Source organism: Silurus meridionalis, chromosome 28 (genome assembly GCF_014805685.1).
Source record: "Silurus meridionalis isolate SWU-2019-XX chromosome 28, ASM1480568v1, whole genome shotgun sequence".
In the NCBI taxonomy this organism is placed as follows: Eukaryota; Metazoa; Chordata; class Actinopteri; order Siluriformes; family Siluridae; genus Silurus; species Silurus meridionalis.
This window is the reverse complement of record NC_060911.1, coordinates 14729632-14744580: the sequence shown is the minus strand read 5'-3', so window position 1 is coordinate 14744580 and position 14949 is coordinate 14729632. Positions and strand designations below refer to the sequence as shown.

Here is a 14949-nt window from a genome sequence, read left to right as displayed (position 1 = left end):
GCAACTGTTTGTCTGCTATGGCCCTCCGAGGAGAGGCCTATGTGCGGACCACCAGACACTCAGCAGATGTTTTCTTACTAAACTTACAGACACCACACCTGGTTCCAGCTGTATAGTAAAGAAGACTTTGGCTTTCTATAAACTGAGTCATGGCTTCTGATTGGTTGATCAGACAAGACCTTTCTGATGTGTACACTTTTTACAGGAAACACCATTTATTCCATTATATGTTCTTCACATTGTCTTATATAGCAGTGGAATTATTCAGGCAGTAATTATTATTATTATTTAAATGTTTTGTAAATTATTCATCATTTCCTTCACCAATAAAACATACCGTGTTAATGATTCTTGCAGATTTGTTTTTAAACTCAGGAGAGTTGGGATCTGATAGAGCTTCATCAAAGCTTTCATTCATGCTGAAGGTCAAGTTAAATGCTGCAGTCACTACTGAAGGTGTTGTAGGAGCGCTTGAAGTTGTGCTCTCAGGTGCAGGTGTGTTTGGGGTTGTAGTTGTGCTCTCAGGTGTAGGTGTGTTTGGGGTTGTAGTTGTGCTCTCAGGTGTAGGTGTGTTTGGGGTTGTAGTTGTGCTCTTAGGTGTAGGTGTGTTTGGGGTTGTAGTTGTGCTCTCAGGTGTAGGTGTGTTTGGGGTTGAAGTTGTGCTCTCAGTTGTAGGTGTGTTTAAGGTTGTAGTTGTGCTTTCAGGTGTAGGTGTGTTTGGGGTTGTAGTTGTGCTCTCAGGTGTAGGCGTGTTTAAGGTTGTAGTTGTGCTCTCAGGTGTAGGTGTGTTTGGGGTTGTAGTTGTGCTCTCAGGTGTAGGCGTGTTTAAGGTTGTAGTTGTGCTCTCAGGTGTAGGTGTGTTTGGGGTTGTAGTTGTGCTCTCAGTTGTAGTTGTGCTCTCAGGTGTAGGTGTGTTTGGGGTTGTGGTTGTGCTCTCAGGTGTAGGCGTGTTTAAGGTTGTAGTTGTGCTCTCAGGTGTAGTGTGTTTGGGGTTGTAGTTGTGCTCTCAGTTGTAGTTGTGCTCTCAGGTGTAGGTGTGTTTGGGGTTGTAGTTGTGCTCTCAGGTGTAGGCATGTTTAAGGTTGTAGTTGTGATCTCAGGTGTAGGTGTGTTTGGGGTGGTAGTTGTGCTCTCAGTTGTAGTTGTGCTCTCAGGTGTAGGTGTGTTTTTGGTTGTAGGTGTGTTTGGGATTGTAGTGATGTTTGATGCTGGACAGGATGCTGCTGTAAGTTGAGAAGTGAAATTGTAATTAGAATTTGTTTGCATACAGAAGGTTATTAAATGAAATATATTTGAAAGTGTAAACTGACCAGCCGTCTCAGTGACACTTATAGACTCTGTAATAATGTTCAAGTCTGACATGTTGGTTGCATTCACAAGGATTTCTTTGATCGTGGAGATAGTTGGAATGGTGGCATTATTAGTAAATTCAAGAATGGTGTCTGTCACAGTAGAACCGTTCCTAAAACACAAAGTTAAACACAGGTTAAAACTGTAAAGTATGAATTATGATGTTTTCATTGTGATGACTTTAAATATGAATTCTCACCTGAAACTACAAATTATCATCTGGATGAAGTTCACAGTGGCTGCTCTGTAAATTGGTGCAATCTGAAAAATATAATTAGTTGAAAATGAGATGTTTTATGGAAGACTGACTTCATATACATCAGCAGTTTGTTTCTGTCTCTTTTTGATCTAGAGCTTGATAAAGCTAATAAGTGAGTCACATACAGACATTTATAAATGTTTAAATGTTTCCCTGTGTTTAATTGTTCTATTGTATTGCAAATGTAATTGATTTTACAGGATTCACAGTAAGACATGAGGGAATCATGCATGACCAGCACATATTTCAGGAATGTCCAGTTTTATCCAGAATGTTGCTGGTGTACCTACTGGTTTTCCTACTAAACTGACAGACACCACACCTGCTTCCATCTGTATAATGAATAAGAATTTGGCTTTCTATAAACTGAGTCATGGCTTCTGATTGGTTGATCAGACAAGACCTTTCTAATGTGTACACTTTTTACAGGAAACACCATTTATTCCATTATATGTTCTTCACATTGTCTTATATAGCAGTGGAATTATTTAGGCAGTAATTATTATTATTTAAATGTTTTGTAAATTATTCATCATTTCCATCACCAATAAAACATACCGTGTTAATGATTCTTGCAGATTTGTTTTTAAACTCAGGAGAGTTGGGATCGGATAGAGCTTCAACAAAGCTTTCATTCATGCTGAAGGTCAAGTTAAATGCTGCAGTCACTACTGAAGGTGTTGTAGGAGCGCTTGAAGTTGTGCTCTCAGGTGTAGGTGTGTTTCGGGTTGTAGTTGTGCTCTCAGGTGTAGGTGTGTTTCGGGTTGAAGTTGTGCTCTCAGTTGTAGGTGTGTTTAAGGTTGTAGTTGTGCTTTCAGGTGTAGGTGTGTTTGGGGTTGTAGTTGTGCTCTCAGGTGTAGGCGTGTTTAAGGTTGTAGTTGTGCTCTCAGGTGTAGGTGTGTTTGGGGTTGTAGTTGTGCTCTCAGGTGTAGGCGTGTTTAAGGTTGTAGTTGTGCTCTCAGGTGTAGGTGTGTTTGGGGTTGTAGTTGTGCTCTCAGGTGTAGGTGTGTTCAAGGTTGTAGTTGTGCTCTCAGGTGTAGGTGTGTTTGGGGTTGTAGTTGTGCCTCAGTTGTAGTTGTGCTCTCAGGTGTAGGTGTGTTTGGGGTTGTAGTTGTGCTCTCAGGTGTAGGCATGTTTAAGGTTGTAGTTGTGCTCTCAGGTGTAGGTGTGTTTGGGGTGGTAGTTGTGCTCTCAGTTGTAGTTGTGCTCTCAGGTGTAGGTGTGTTTTTGGTTGTAGGTGTGTTTGGGATTGTAGTGATGTTTGATGCTGGACAGGATGCTGCTGTAAGTTGAGAAGTGAAATTGTAATTAGAATTTGTTTGCATACAGAAGGTTATTAAATGAAATATATTTGAAAGTGTAAACTGACCAGCCGTCTCAGTGACACTTATAGACTCTGTAATAATGTTCAAGTCTGACATGTTGGTTGCATTCACAAGGATTTCTTTGATCGTGGAGATAGTTGGAATGGTGGCATTATTAGTAAATTCAAGAATGGTGTCTGTCACAGTAGAACCGTTCCTAAAACACAAAGTTAAACACAGGTTAAAACTGTAAAGTATGAATTATGATGTTTTCATTGTGATGACTTTAAATATGAATTCTCACCTGAAACTACAAATTATCATCTGGATGAAGTTCACAGTGGCTGCTCTGTAAATTGGTGCAATCTGAAAAATATAATTAGTTGAAAATGAGATGTTTTATGGAAGACTGACTTCATATACATCAGCAGTTTGTTTCTGTCTCTTTTTGATCTAGAGCTTGATAAAGCTAATAAGTGAGTCACATACAGACATTTATAAATGTTTAAATGTTTCCCTGTGTTTAATTGTTCTATTGTATTGCAAATGTAATTGATTTTACAGGATTCACAGTAAGACATGAGGGAATCATGCATGACCAGCACATATTTCAGGAATGTCCAGTTTTATCCAGAATGTTGCTGGTGTACCTACTGGTTTTCCTACTAAACTGACAGACACCACACCTGCTTCCATCTGTATAATGAATAAAAATTTGGCTTTCTATAAACTGAGTCATGGCTTCTGATTGGTTGATCAGACAAGACCTTTCTAATGTGTACACTTTTTACAGGAAACACCATTTATTCCATTATATGTTCTTCACATTGTCTTATATAGCAGTGGAATTATTTAGGCAGTAATTATTATTATTTAAATGTTTTGTAAATTATTCATCATTTCCATCACCAATAAAACATACCGTGTTAATGATTCTTGCAGATTTGTTTTTAAACACAAGAGAGTTGGGATCGGAGAGAGCTTCAACAAAGCTTTCATTCATGCTGAAGGTCAAGTTAAATGCTGCAGTCACTACTGAAGGTGTTGTAGGAGCGCTTGAAGTTGTGCTCTCAGGTGCAGGTGTGTTTGGGGTTGTAGTTGTGCTCGCAGGTGTAGGTGTGTTTGGGGTTGTAGTTGTGCTCTCAGGTGTAGGTGTGTTTGGGGTTGTAGTTGTGCTCTCAGGTGTAGGTGTGTTTGGGGTTGTAGTTGTGCTCTCAGGTGTAGGTGTGTTTGGGGTTGAAGTTGAGCTCTCAGTTGTAGGTGTGTTTAAGGTTGTAGTTGTGCTTTCATGTGTAGGTGTGTTTGGGATTGTAGTTGTGCTCTCAGGTGTAGGCGTGTTTAAGGTTGTAGTTGTGCTCTCAGGTGTAGGTGTGTTTGGGGTTGTAGTTGTGCTCTCAGGTGTAGGCGTGTTTAAGGTTGTAGTTGTGCTCTCAGGTGTAGGTGTGTTTGGGGTGGTAGTTGTGCTCTCAGTTGTAGTTGTGCTCTCAGTTGTAGGTGTGTTTGGGGTTGTAGTTGTGCTCTCAGTTGTAGTTGTGCTCTCAGGTGTAGGTGTGTTTGGGGTTGTAGTTGTGCTCTCAGGTGTAGGCATGTTTAAGGTTGTAGTTGTGCTCTCAGGTGTAGGTGTGTTTGGGGTGGTAGTTGTGCTCTCAGTTGTAGCTGTGCTCTCAGGTGTAGGTGTGTTTTTGGTTGTAGGTGTGTTTGGGATTGTAGTGATGTTTGATGCTGGACAGGATGCTGCTGTAAGTTGAGAAGTGAAATTGTAATTAGAATTTGTTTGCATACAGAAGGTTATTAAATGAAATATATTTGAAAGTGTAAACTGACCAGCCGTCTCAGTGACACTTATAGACTCTGTAATAATGTTCAAGTCTGAGATGTTGGTTGCATTCACAAGGATTTCTTTGATCGTGGAGATAGTTGGAATGGTGGCATTATTAGTAAATTCAAGAATGGAGTCTGTCACAGTAGAACCGTTCCTAAAACACAAAGTTAAACACAGGTTAAAACTGTAAAGTATGAATTATGATGTTTTTATTGTGATGACTTTAAATATGAATTCTCACCTGAAACTACAAATTATCATCTGGATGAAGTTCACAGTGGCTGCTCTGTAAATTGGTGCAATCTGAAAAATATAATTAGTTGAAAATGAGATGTTTTATGGAAGACTGACTTCATATACATCAGCAGTTTGTTTCTGTCTCTTTTTGATCTAGAGCTTGATAAAGCTAATAAGTGAGTCACATACAGACATTTATAAATGTTTAAATGTTTCCCTGTGTTTAATTGTTCTATTGTATTGCAAATGTAATTGATTTTACAGGATTCACAGTAAGACATGAGGGAATCATGCATGACCAGCACATATTTCAGGAATGTCCAGTTTTATCCAGAATGTTGCTGGTGTACCTACTGGTTTTCCTACTAAACTGACAGACACCACACCTGCTTTCATCTGTATAATGAATAAGAATTTGGCTTTCTATAAACTGAGTCATGGCTTCTGATTGGTTGATCAGACAAGACCTTTTTAATGTGTACACTTTTACAGGAAACACCATTTATTCCATTATATGTTCTTCACATTGTCTTATATAGCAGTGGAATTATTCAGGCAGTAATTATTATTATTTAAATGTTTTGTAAATTAATCATCATTTCCATCACCAATAAAACATACCGTGTTAATGATTCTTGCAGATTTGTTTTTAAACACAAGAGAGTTGGGATCGGAGAGAGCTTCAACAAAGCTTTCATTCATGCTAAAGGTCAAGTTAAATGCTGCAGTCATTACTGAAGGTGTTGTAGGAGCGCTTGAAGTTGTGCTCTCAGGTGTAGGTGTGTTTGGGGTTGTAGTTGTGCTCTCAGGTGTAGGTGTGTTTGGGGTTGTAGTTGTGCTCTCAGGTGTAGGTGTGTTTGGGGTTGAAGTTGTGCTCTCAGTTGTAGGTGTGTTTAAGGTTGTAGTTGTGCTTTCAGGTGTAGGTGTGTTTGGGGTTGTAGTTGTGCTCTCAGGTGTAGGCGTGTTTAAGGTTGTAGTTGTGCTCTCAGGTGTAGGTGTGTTTGGGGTTGTAGTTGTGCCTCAGGTGTAGGCGTGTTTAAGGTTGTAGTTGTGCTCTCAGGTGTAGGTGTGTTTGGGGTTGTAGTTGTGCTCTCAGTTGTAGTTGTGCTCTCAGGTGTAGGTGTGTTTGGGGTTGTAGTTGTGCTCTCAGGTGTAGGCATGTTTAAGGTTGTAGTTGTGCTCTCAGGTGTAGTTGTGCTCTCAGTTGTAGGTGTGTTTGGGGTTGTAGTTGTGCTCTCAGGTGTAGGTGTGTTTGGGGTTGTAGTTGTGCTCTCAGTTGTAGTTGTGCTCTCGGGTGTAGGTGGGTTTGGGGTTGTAGTTGTGCTCTCAGGTGTAGCAGTGCTCGTAGTTGTGCTTGTAGTTGTGCTCTCAGTTGTAGTTGTGTTTGGGGTTGTAGTGATGTCTGATGCTGGAGAGGATGCTGCTGTAAGTTGAGAAGTGAAATTGTAATTAGAATTTGTTTGCATACAGAAGGTTATTAAATGAAATATATTTGAACGTGTAAACTGACCAGCCGTCTCAGTGACACTTATAGACTCTGTAATAATGTTCAAGTCTGAGATGTTGGTTGCATTCACAAGGATTTCTTTGATCGTGGAGATAGTTGGAATGGTGGCATTATTAGTAAATTCAAGAATGGAGTCTGTCACAGTAGAACCGTTCCTAAAACACAAAGTTAAACACAGGTTAAAACTGTAAAGTATGAATTATGATGTTTTCACTGTGATGACTTTAAACATGAATTCTCACCTGAAACTACAAATTATCATCTGGATGAAGTTCACAGTGGCTGCTCTGTAAATTGGTGCAATCTGAAAAATATAATTAGTTGAAAATGAGATGTTTTATGGAAGACTGACTTCATATACATTAGCAGTTATTCCATTATATTTTCTTCACATGGTCTTATATAGAAGTGGAATTATTCAGGCAGTAATTATTATTATTATTATTAGTTTTTTTAAGAAAATGTTTGTTAATTATTCATAATTTCTATTACCAATAAAACATACCGTGTTAATGATACTTGCTGATTTGTTTTTAAACTCAGGAGAGCTGGTGTTGGATAGAGCTTCAACAAAGGTTTCATTCATGCTGAAGGTCAAGTTAAATTCTTTCAGATTTTCTGCTGTACCAGTGGCTGTCAGATAAAAAAAAAGGTAAACATACAATATACAGACTTTTGTGTAAATATGTAGATAATAAAAATAAAATAAACAGAACTATGTGCTTCATTGATCCCAAAGGAATCAAAGTTTACAAAAATGATTCGACTTGTTACGAGCGGTTGAGTATAACTTTAATAAATATACATCTGAAAATGCTAGTTTAGATTAGTGGAAATAACTTTTTTGAAGTAGGAACAATAGATTTCATATGAACTTGGATGATCTTTATTGTGCACAACTTTAGTTTTATAGTAGAGAACCTTGTATGAAGTATTTTAGAAATAAACCATCAAATAAAAGATTACTATAGGAACCATAATGCTCTCTCACAATTTGTTTGGGCAGAAACCCAAACCCAAAATTATCAATAGTAATAAATATGATAGTAAACAATAGTAATAATAATATCCTCAACTGGAAAATCAACAGGAAAGCAATTTCATGTATTGATCCACATAGGCCACTATGAGCTACTATTACTAATAAGTTAGATATAGATTTATTAGTATAAAGTCTACAGATCAGATCTGATATTTCTGTAGCACTGTAGAGACATTGTACTGTAACACACATCAACCTGCTATGGAATTCAGATGACGGGCAAAAAGAAAGAGCGAGTGAAAAAAGAGCTTTATTTGAGGAGGATATTGAAAGTAAGAGCAAAAACTGAAAAATTAGGAAGTAATAGGAGAAAGAGAACACTTACCAATCAGAACCGAAACAGCCAGTATCACCCTCCAGTCCATTGTGCTGTCAAATATACAAATACAAAACTTTTTAGTAAAGTCCAGATGTCTAGTTTAGACATCTTACCAAATAACATTAAAGAAAGTAAAGATTATTAGACCATGTATTAATTATTGATATTAATCCCATTTGAATTTAATGATATAATTGAAACAATTATATAACCAATTTCTACACTATGTATATATTTAGAAATATATAATATTCACAGCCGCCATTATATTTCAGCGATCATTACATCTTCAGATCATCTTTTGGTCTGGTACTTTTACATGATTGAGAAGAAAATAAAGTAATTTCTCACCTGTGTGTTCAGGCAGCAGATGTAGAGTGTTTTCAATCCAGTCACAGTGTGAAATACAGAACCGGTAAAGTAGATATATAACCAATTTTATGCCAAACCTATGATGTCAAAACTGCTTGAGAGCTAATTATTTTCTGGATGTGTGCCCTGGCAGTTTAACACTCACAGCATACCAATAACTAGAATGTACATGGTGGCAATTTCGTGAAATATTCCAACGAAGGAGTGTCTCCCGAGCTATCCATTTCTTTGCGCTGATACATCGATATTTGCACCATAATAGAAGACAACAAACATTATTCTAAAGGTTTGTTTCACTTAATATTGTTGCAAAATTACTTATAAAAGCAGCACATTTACTTTCACACTAATCTAAATATAGCAGCGATGATGTCATGAATACGACCATATTTAAGATATTACAGAAAAAACAAACTATTCATTTAAATTCAGAAGATTTAATTAGAACGATTTAAGAGTGCGCTTTGAGGTGTAGATATGAACAGTGTTGTGCTACTTACTAAGAAATAGTAACTAGTTACAGTTACTCGTTACTTCATTCAAAAAGTAACTCAATGACTTTGTTGATTATTTACATCAAAAAGTAATGCGTTACTGTTAAAACTTTTTAGTTACTTTTTAACGAACGCTCTTTAATGTTCCCATTAATGCCCTTTTATGCGTTCTGGTCTACAAACACAAAACTGACTTAAACACAAAGTAATTTTTAAACACTATTTTATTTAAGTCAGAGCAGCACAAACTGAATATATCACAATGATTTCTGAAATAAATAACAAAACAAGCTGAATAATATATTCACAATCAAACACTAAAGTGGCTTCTGCTGTTTTGTTGAGCTTTTAAAAATGTTCCTTTCACAGCTGAAGTATGAAAACTATCAACAATGTAGAAGAGAACACCGGGTTAGCTTCTAGCTTCTAGCTTCATCGAGGCATGGAGTTTCTGGAGAAGCTTCAACAGATTGGAGTTGCTGTTTATCGCAGTAGATACGAGCATCGAACCAGAAAGACACAGTTTACATTTGACTAAAAAGTTTTTGTCTTTATGCTCAACTAAAGTGAAATATTGAGCATATTTCCACTTTGAGAAACTCGTCTTGCTCTCGCCTCGACTCGCCATTACTGCCGCACAGACCTGAATAAACAGAGACACGCCCACAGTGCGTCTTCTTTGTGTTTACAGTCGTTGGCATCCACTAATCCTACAATGCGTCGCTGCTGTAAACAGGTCAGACTGTAGGCTACACTTCAGCCGAAATTAATCAATTAAAAAGTACAGCGCACCATATGGTAATGGTAACGGAGTTACTTTATTTAAAAAGTAATGCGTTACAGTATTAGTTACTGTCAAATGTACTAGTAATGCATTATTGCCCAAGACTGGATATGAAGCAAGTCAGAGAGGTATGAGGGTGCAAGATTATGAGGCAAGATTATTAGGGCATGCGTGTCAGAGGTGGGAGACTCGAGTCATATGACTTGACTCGAGTCAGACTCGAGTCACAATTTTCTGGACTTGACTAGATCTCTGAAAAGACTCGACTTGACTTTAGACTTGCTCCTTGTGACTTTAGACTTGACTCGGACTTGTGCCTATTTACTTGAAATGACTTGTAGAAAATAATTTTTTTCAATTATTGTGATTTTTTTTATATATTTAAGAATGAACTATATATTTTCCAATAAGTCGGCGAACATATAAGTCATGCGTAAACCGCTAGACGCTATCCGGAAGCTGCTTGCCGCCTGCCAAAACAGCAGATCCCTCCGCGGACAAGACAACATGGACACCGCAACAACACCACAAGCCCCAGCCCCGAGGATAATAAATAGGAATGCATTGCCCTCTTTATTTAAGGTGACTACCAGGCTTATGGCAATTCCAGCATCTAGTGCACCAGTTGAACGTCTATTCAGCCATGGGGGAGTGATAATTTGACCCCATCGCTCACAAATGATCGATACATTTTTGTCCAGTTTGATTTTTTGCAAATGCAATTCACTGTAATTTGCCTGTTAAACTGTCCAAACATCACAGTTTAACATTGAAGTGGTCAAGGGTTAAAGTTGTTATGGCCAAATACATAAATATGGTTTGATGTACGGTAAATATCTCCATAAATACTGGGGCATGACCTGATAGTTTTATTTTTTTTACATTATTAAAGATATTAGAAAATGAATGAAAAGCCCTAGAGTAACATGATCATAATAGTTTGTGGATAACATCTTTTAACAGAACAAACAATGTTGGGTTCATCACCTTTTAAAAACCACTGCCTCACTTGCACAGTAAGATTTTTTTTTTTTTTTCTGATATTGATATTCTACTTTGAGTATGCAACCCATTGTTTGGTGTCTGATGAGATGACAGAGTATACTTTACACTTATAGGTATTATTATTACTATATGTTGAGATGGGGCATGTGACTGTTCACATGTTTACACAGATACATCAGGGTATTCATAGATAGAAATGATCCAGTTTAACAGCTGTAGTTCGGACTCCTCCTGAGAAGGGAACATCAGCACATTCTACTGTCTAAAAAACTTAATAATATGAAATTCCCAGATATATGTTCCTTATTTTTTTTTTTAAGGGTGTTCACGTTGGCCTAATTGGATTAAATTTAAATGTTAAATGTTTTTGTTTAGTTTACACTTTCATAGGGGACATCACAGCAAAATAACTATATGTAGGGCTAGCACAAGATAGGAAAAGTTATATTAATTACTGTTTACTTGTTCATTTAATTTATTTTTATTTTAGAGCATTTAAAGTGCTTCTTAACGATATTTTATTACACACAAGTTCATTTATTTATTTTTGTAACCCATCATCAGCCCTCTGTGTCTAAATAAGTAATAAAAGTCCCTGAGTTAAAAAATGTGTCAAACAAATCTGTGTGCAACTTGGTATGACTTGATGACTAAGTTGCAACTTGACTTGACTTGACTTGACAAAGAGTATGACTTGACTTGACTTGACTTGACCCTTACAACAGAATGACTTGACTTGACTTTGACTTGCAATGTTAAGACTTGGACTTGACTTGAGACTTTCATTTAGTAACTTACTCCCACCTCTGATGCGTGTACATGATCCAGAAATTTCATTCTCTCTGGGCCAAAGCTCATTTAAAATGTACTGAGGCAAAGTGGAAACCTGTATTGTGGTCAGACAAATGGAAAACCAGGGACACCACATCCTCCAGACTAAAGAGGAGAGGGACTATCTGGTTTGTTATCAGCGCTCAGTTCAAAATCCTGCATCTTTGATGATTTGGGAAAGCATTAGTGCCTGTGGAATAGGCATCTTGCACATTTGGAAAGGATCCATCCATTTTTTTTGCATTGTACACAGTATTCCAACTTTTTGTCAGCTGTCTAACTATAGGCCAATATTAAACCCCCTTTCCCTCCTATATACTAGGAAAAATTGTAGCGCAATAGTCATGCTAATCTACAGTCAGGATTGAGGCCTTCAAATGTGTTAAATTTATTTGCAGAAGTTTGTTTTATGATTAGATTATTATTAAATGTAACTGCAAAACCTCCTGTTTTATATCAGTATCCTATATACTTAAGGTATATCCTAATATACAGATCTGTATCCAGGAGGACTAGGTCAATTTAATCTTCTTTCTTTTCACAAAATCGACCATCACCTGCTCTTCCACATTCCTCTCCTTAAAGCCATACCTATCCATCACCTTCTCATCACCTCTGTTCCCTTTACCTACATGCCCATTAAAGTCTGCCCCAATCACCAATTTTTTATTCCCAGGTACACTTTCTACCACATCATCTCACTCACTCCAGAATTCCCCTTCTCCTCCATCTCACAACCCATCTGTGGAGTATAGGCACTGATGACTTTTATCATCACTTTTTCATCTTCTAGCTTCACATTCATCACCCTATCAGAAACTCTCCCAGTTACCAAAAGTGGTCTGTAGTAATTATGCGTGTTTTAGACATTAAGCAAATTTGATCTTAGCAATTCAGACACAGTAAAAAACACAACAGCAGGTGCAAAAGTGTAGTGATAATTTTATTTGGAATTAAGTATATTGACATCACCATTAACACATATATTCTATTATCCATGACAAAAAAAGTGAAATAAAACATAAGTTTTTAAACCAATTACTGGACATGATCTAGAAATGCACAATGTTGTTAATGTTGACCTCCATGATCAAATTCTATTTGACCATAGATCTGGACAGGATATAAACCCAAGATCAGTGTAAATATAAAACAGAAGTATAGGACCACCAGATTCACCAAACTCTGATTAGGGCTAACTCTCCTTTCCAACTTAGTAACTTGACCACAAGAACATTGGTCCAAAACTCAATGGCCACACTAAGTCAGGTACAGAAGTCCTTAGCAAAGATTTGAAAAATTGCTGGAAAACGGTCATCTCAGAAATATGAATTCAAATTAATCTGTATGGTAGAGCAGCGAGACAGAAGCTTAAATAAAGGCATTTGCAGAAAGGACTCTGATGATTAATATATTATTATAGCATTAATGGATGTAGAAAAACATTCAAACGATTTACATAGAAGTGAAAGAAAATCCTTGTAGGACTGTTAGAATGTGGATATATTTTCACTTACAACCCTCATGAAGTCTCCAGTTTCAAAAGTTCATATATTAATATTTCTTGATTTATGATTTTGTTTATAAAAAAATAACATTTTCTTTTTATCTTGAGAATGACTGTGAATCGTACATAGTGGTGATTGTGTATGTTCGCTGATCAGGTCTAGAGCTCGAAGTGCAATGATATTGATAGTAGAAGTGTTAGAACAGACATCAATATCATGGAAAGTGAGCTTGCAATCGCTGGTGGCATGGAATTACCTGCAAAATAATAATTATATAATTAAGAGCACATAAAAATACATTTGTGTAAAGCATTTTAGTGTATTTTTAAACAATAAGTAGCACAGATAGTCTCTGTACAGTTATACTGACCAAGAGTGACACTGACGGAGTTCGGATCAACAGTAAAGTTAAAGCTGGAAAGTCCACCGAGGAAGACGGATTTCACCTGTTCCAGAGTAACATTTGGGTCACTAGGATTCATATAAAGGTTGCTCTCTGTAATAGTAGATCCATTCCTGAGGAGACACACATGTAGAGATACAGGTTCAAATTTAACCAGTAATCAACAAATGAACAAACAAAAAATATTCAGGACCATATTTTACTTCATACCTGAATTTGACTATATCCATTTGTTTGAAGTTTGCAAAGGATCTCTTGAGCAACGGTTCAACCTGCAGGAAAGTAGAAATAAATCCGATATTACAGCAATGTAAAACATTCTGATATACTGGTCTCTCACATTTAATACTAGACATAATTAAAGGTAATAAAGTGTGACCTCTGGTATATCTATTAAATCTGACTTTTAAATATCTGACTTTATTTATAGAAATCAAAACATATTCTAAATTAGTTCTTAACAGAAAGATAATATTGAAACTGTTATAAATTCTTCTTTGGCAAGAGAATCAGCTGGCAAAATTGTAAATGGATGCGGTGTCAATAAAACACACACCTGACCACGGATATTTTTAGATTTTGCAGCAAACTGTGGAGAGTTGTTGTTGGCCAGTGCTGCATCAAAAGTTTCTATGATACTGAAGGTCAAGTAAAAAGTTGGATTCATTGGAGGAATTGTTGTTGAAGGGCTGCTTAAAGCTGGGGTTGTGGTCGTGGACGAGCTTGTTGTTGAGAAGCTGTCAGTTGTAGTTGTGTTCTTAGTTGTAGTTGTGCTCTCAGCTGTAGTTGTGCTCTGGGTTGTGGGAGCGCTTGAAGTTGTGGTCTGGGTTGTAGCAGTGCTTGTACTTGTGCTCTCGGTTGTAGGAGCGCTTGTGGTTGTGCTCTTGGTTGTAGGAGCGCTTGTAGTTGTGCTCTCGGTTGTTGAAGCGCTTGTAGTTGTGGTTGTGCTCTCGATTGTAGGAGTGCTTTTGGTTGTGCTCTCAGTTGTAGGAGCGCTTGTAGTTGTGATTGTACTCTCGGTTGCAGGAGCGCTTGTAATTGTGGTTGTGCTCTCGGTTGTAGGAGCGCTTGTAGTTATGTTCTCAGTTGTAGGAGTGCTTGTAGTTGTGGTTGTGCTCTCGGTTGTAGGAGCGCTTGTAGTTGTGGTTGTGCTCTCAGTTGTTGAAGCGCTTGTAGTTGTGGTTGTGCTCTCGGTTGTAGGAGTGCTTGTGGTTGTGCTCTCGGTTGTAGGAGTGCTTGTGGTTGTGCTCTCGGTTGTGAGAGTGCTTGTAGTTGTGATTGTACTCTCAGTTGTAGGAGTGCTTGTACTTGTGCTCTCAGTTGTAGGAGCGCTTGTGGTTGTGCTCTCGGGTTTAGGAGCGCTTGTAGTTGTGGTTGCGCTCTCTGTTGTAGGAGCGCTTGTGGTTGTGGTTGCGCTTTCGGTTGTAGGATCGCTTGTAGTTGTGGTTGTGCTCTCGGTTGTAGGAGTGCTTGTGGTTGTGCTCTCGGTTGCAGGAGCGCTTGTAGTTGTGGTTGGGCTCTCGGTTGTAGGAGTGCTTTTGGTTGTGCTCTCAGTTGTAGGAGCGCTTGTAGTTATGTTCTCAGTTGTAGGAGTGCTTGTAGTTGTGGTTGTGCTCTCGGTTGTAGGAGCGCTTGTAGTTGTGGTTGTGCTCTCGGTTGTTGACGCGCTTGTAGTTGTGATTGTGCTCTCGATTGCAGGAGCGCTTGTAGTT

The 14949-nt window shown here is 37.8% G+C and overlaps 4 protein-coding genes across 4 annotated transcripts; all 4 read right to left on the bottom strand.

The window, feature by feature from the left end:
• Nucleotides 1-946: 946 nt before the first annotated feature.
• LOC124381104 (integumentary mucin C.1-like) lies at nucleotides 947-2552 on the bottom strand. Its single transcript, XM_046842480.1, has 4 exons — nucleotides 2168-2552; nucleotides 1550-1611; nucleotides 1311-1462; nucleotides 947-1223 (listed from the first exon to the last, which is right to left on the bottom strand). The coding sequence occupies exons 1-4, from the start codon at nucleotides 2246-2248 to the stop codon at nucleotides 952-954; spliced, it is 567 nt and encodes a 188-aa protein (XP_046698436.1). The 5' UTR covers nucleotides 2249-2552; the 3' UTR covers nucleotides 947-951.
• Nucleotides 2553-2674: 122 nt separating this feature from the next.
• On the bottom strand, nucleotides 2675-4327 carry LOC124381206 (cell wall protein DAN4-like). The gene is made up of 5 exons (XM_046842624.1): nucleotides 3836-4327; nucleotides 3218-3279; nucleotides 2979-3130; nucleotides 2727-2891; nucleotides 2675-2691 (listed from the first exon to the last, which is right to left on the bottom strand). The coding sequence occupies exons 1-5, from the start codon at nucleotides 3914-3916 to the stop codon at nucleotides 2675-2677; spliced, it is 477 nt and encodes a 158-aa protein (XP_046698580.1). The 5' UTR covers nucleotides 3917-4327.
• A 1850-nt stretch (nucleotides 4328-6177) lies between these two features.
• LOC124381103 (integumentary mucin C.1-like) lies at nucleotides 6178-8324 on the bottom strand (the record flags this gene model as incomplete). The annotated part of the gene is made up of 6 exons (XM_046842479.1): nucleotides 8192-8324; nucleotides 7847-7890; nucleotides 6985-7112; nucleotides 6722-6783; nucleotides 6483-6634; nucleotides 6178-6395 (listed from the first exon to the last, which is right to left on the bottom strand). Coding segments are annotated over exons 2-6 (600 nt in total), but the record flags the coding sequence as incomplete, so codon positions are not given.
• A 5622-nt stretch (nucleotides 8325-13946) lies between these two features.
• Nucleotides 13947-14741, bottom strand: LOC124381205 (cell wall protein DAN4-like; the record flags this gene model as incomplete). The annotated part of the gene is made up of 1 exon (XM_046842623.1): nucleotides 13947-14741. A coding segment is annotated over one exon (795 nt), but the record flags the coding sequence as incomplete, so codon positions are not given.
• Nucleotides 14742-14949: the final 208 nt, after the last annotated feature.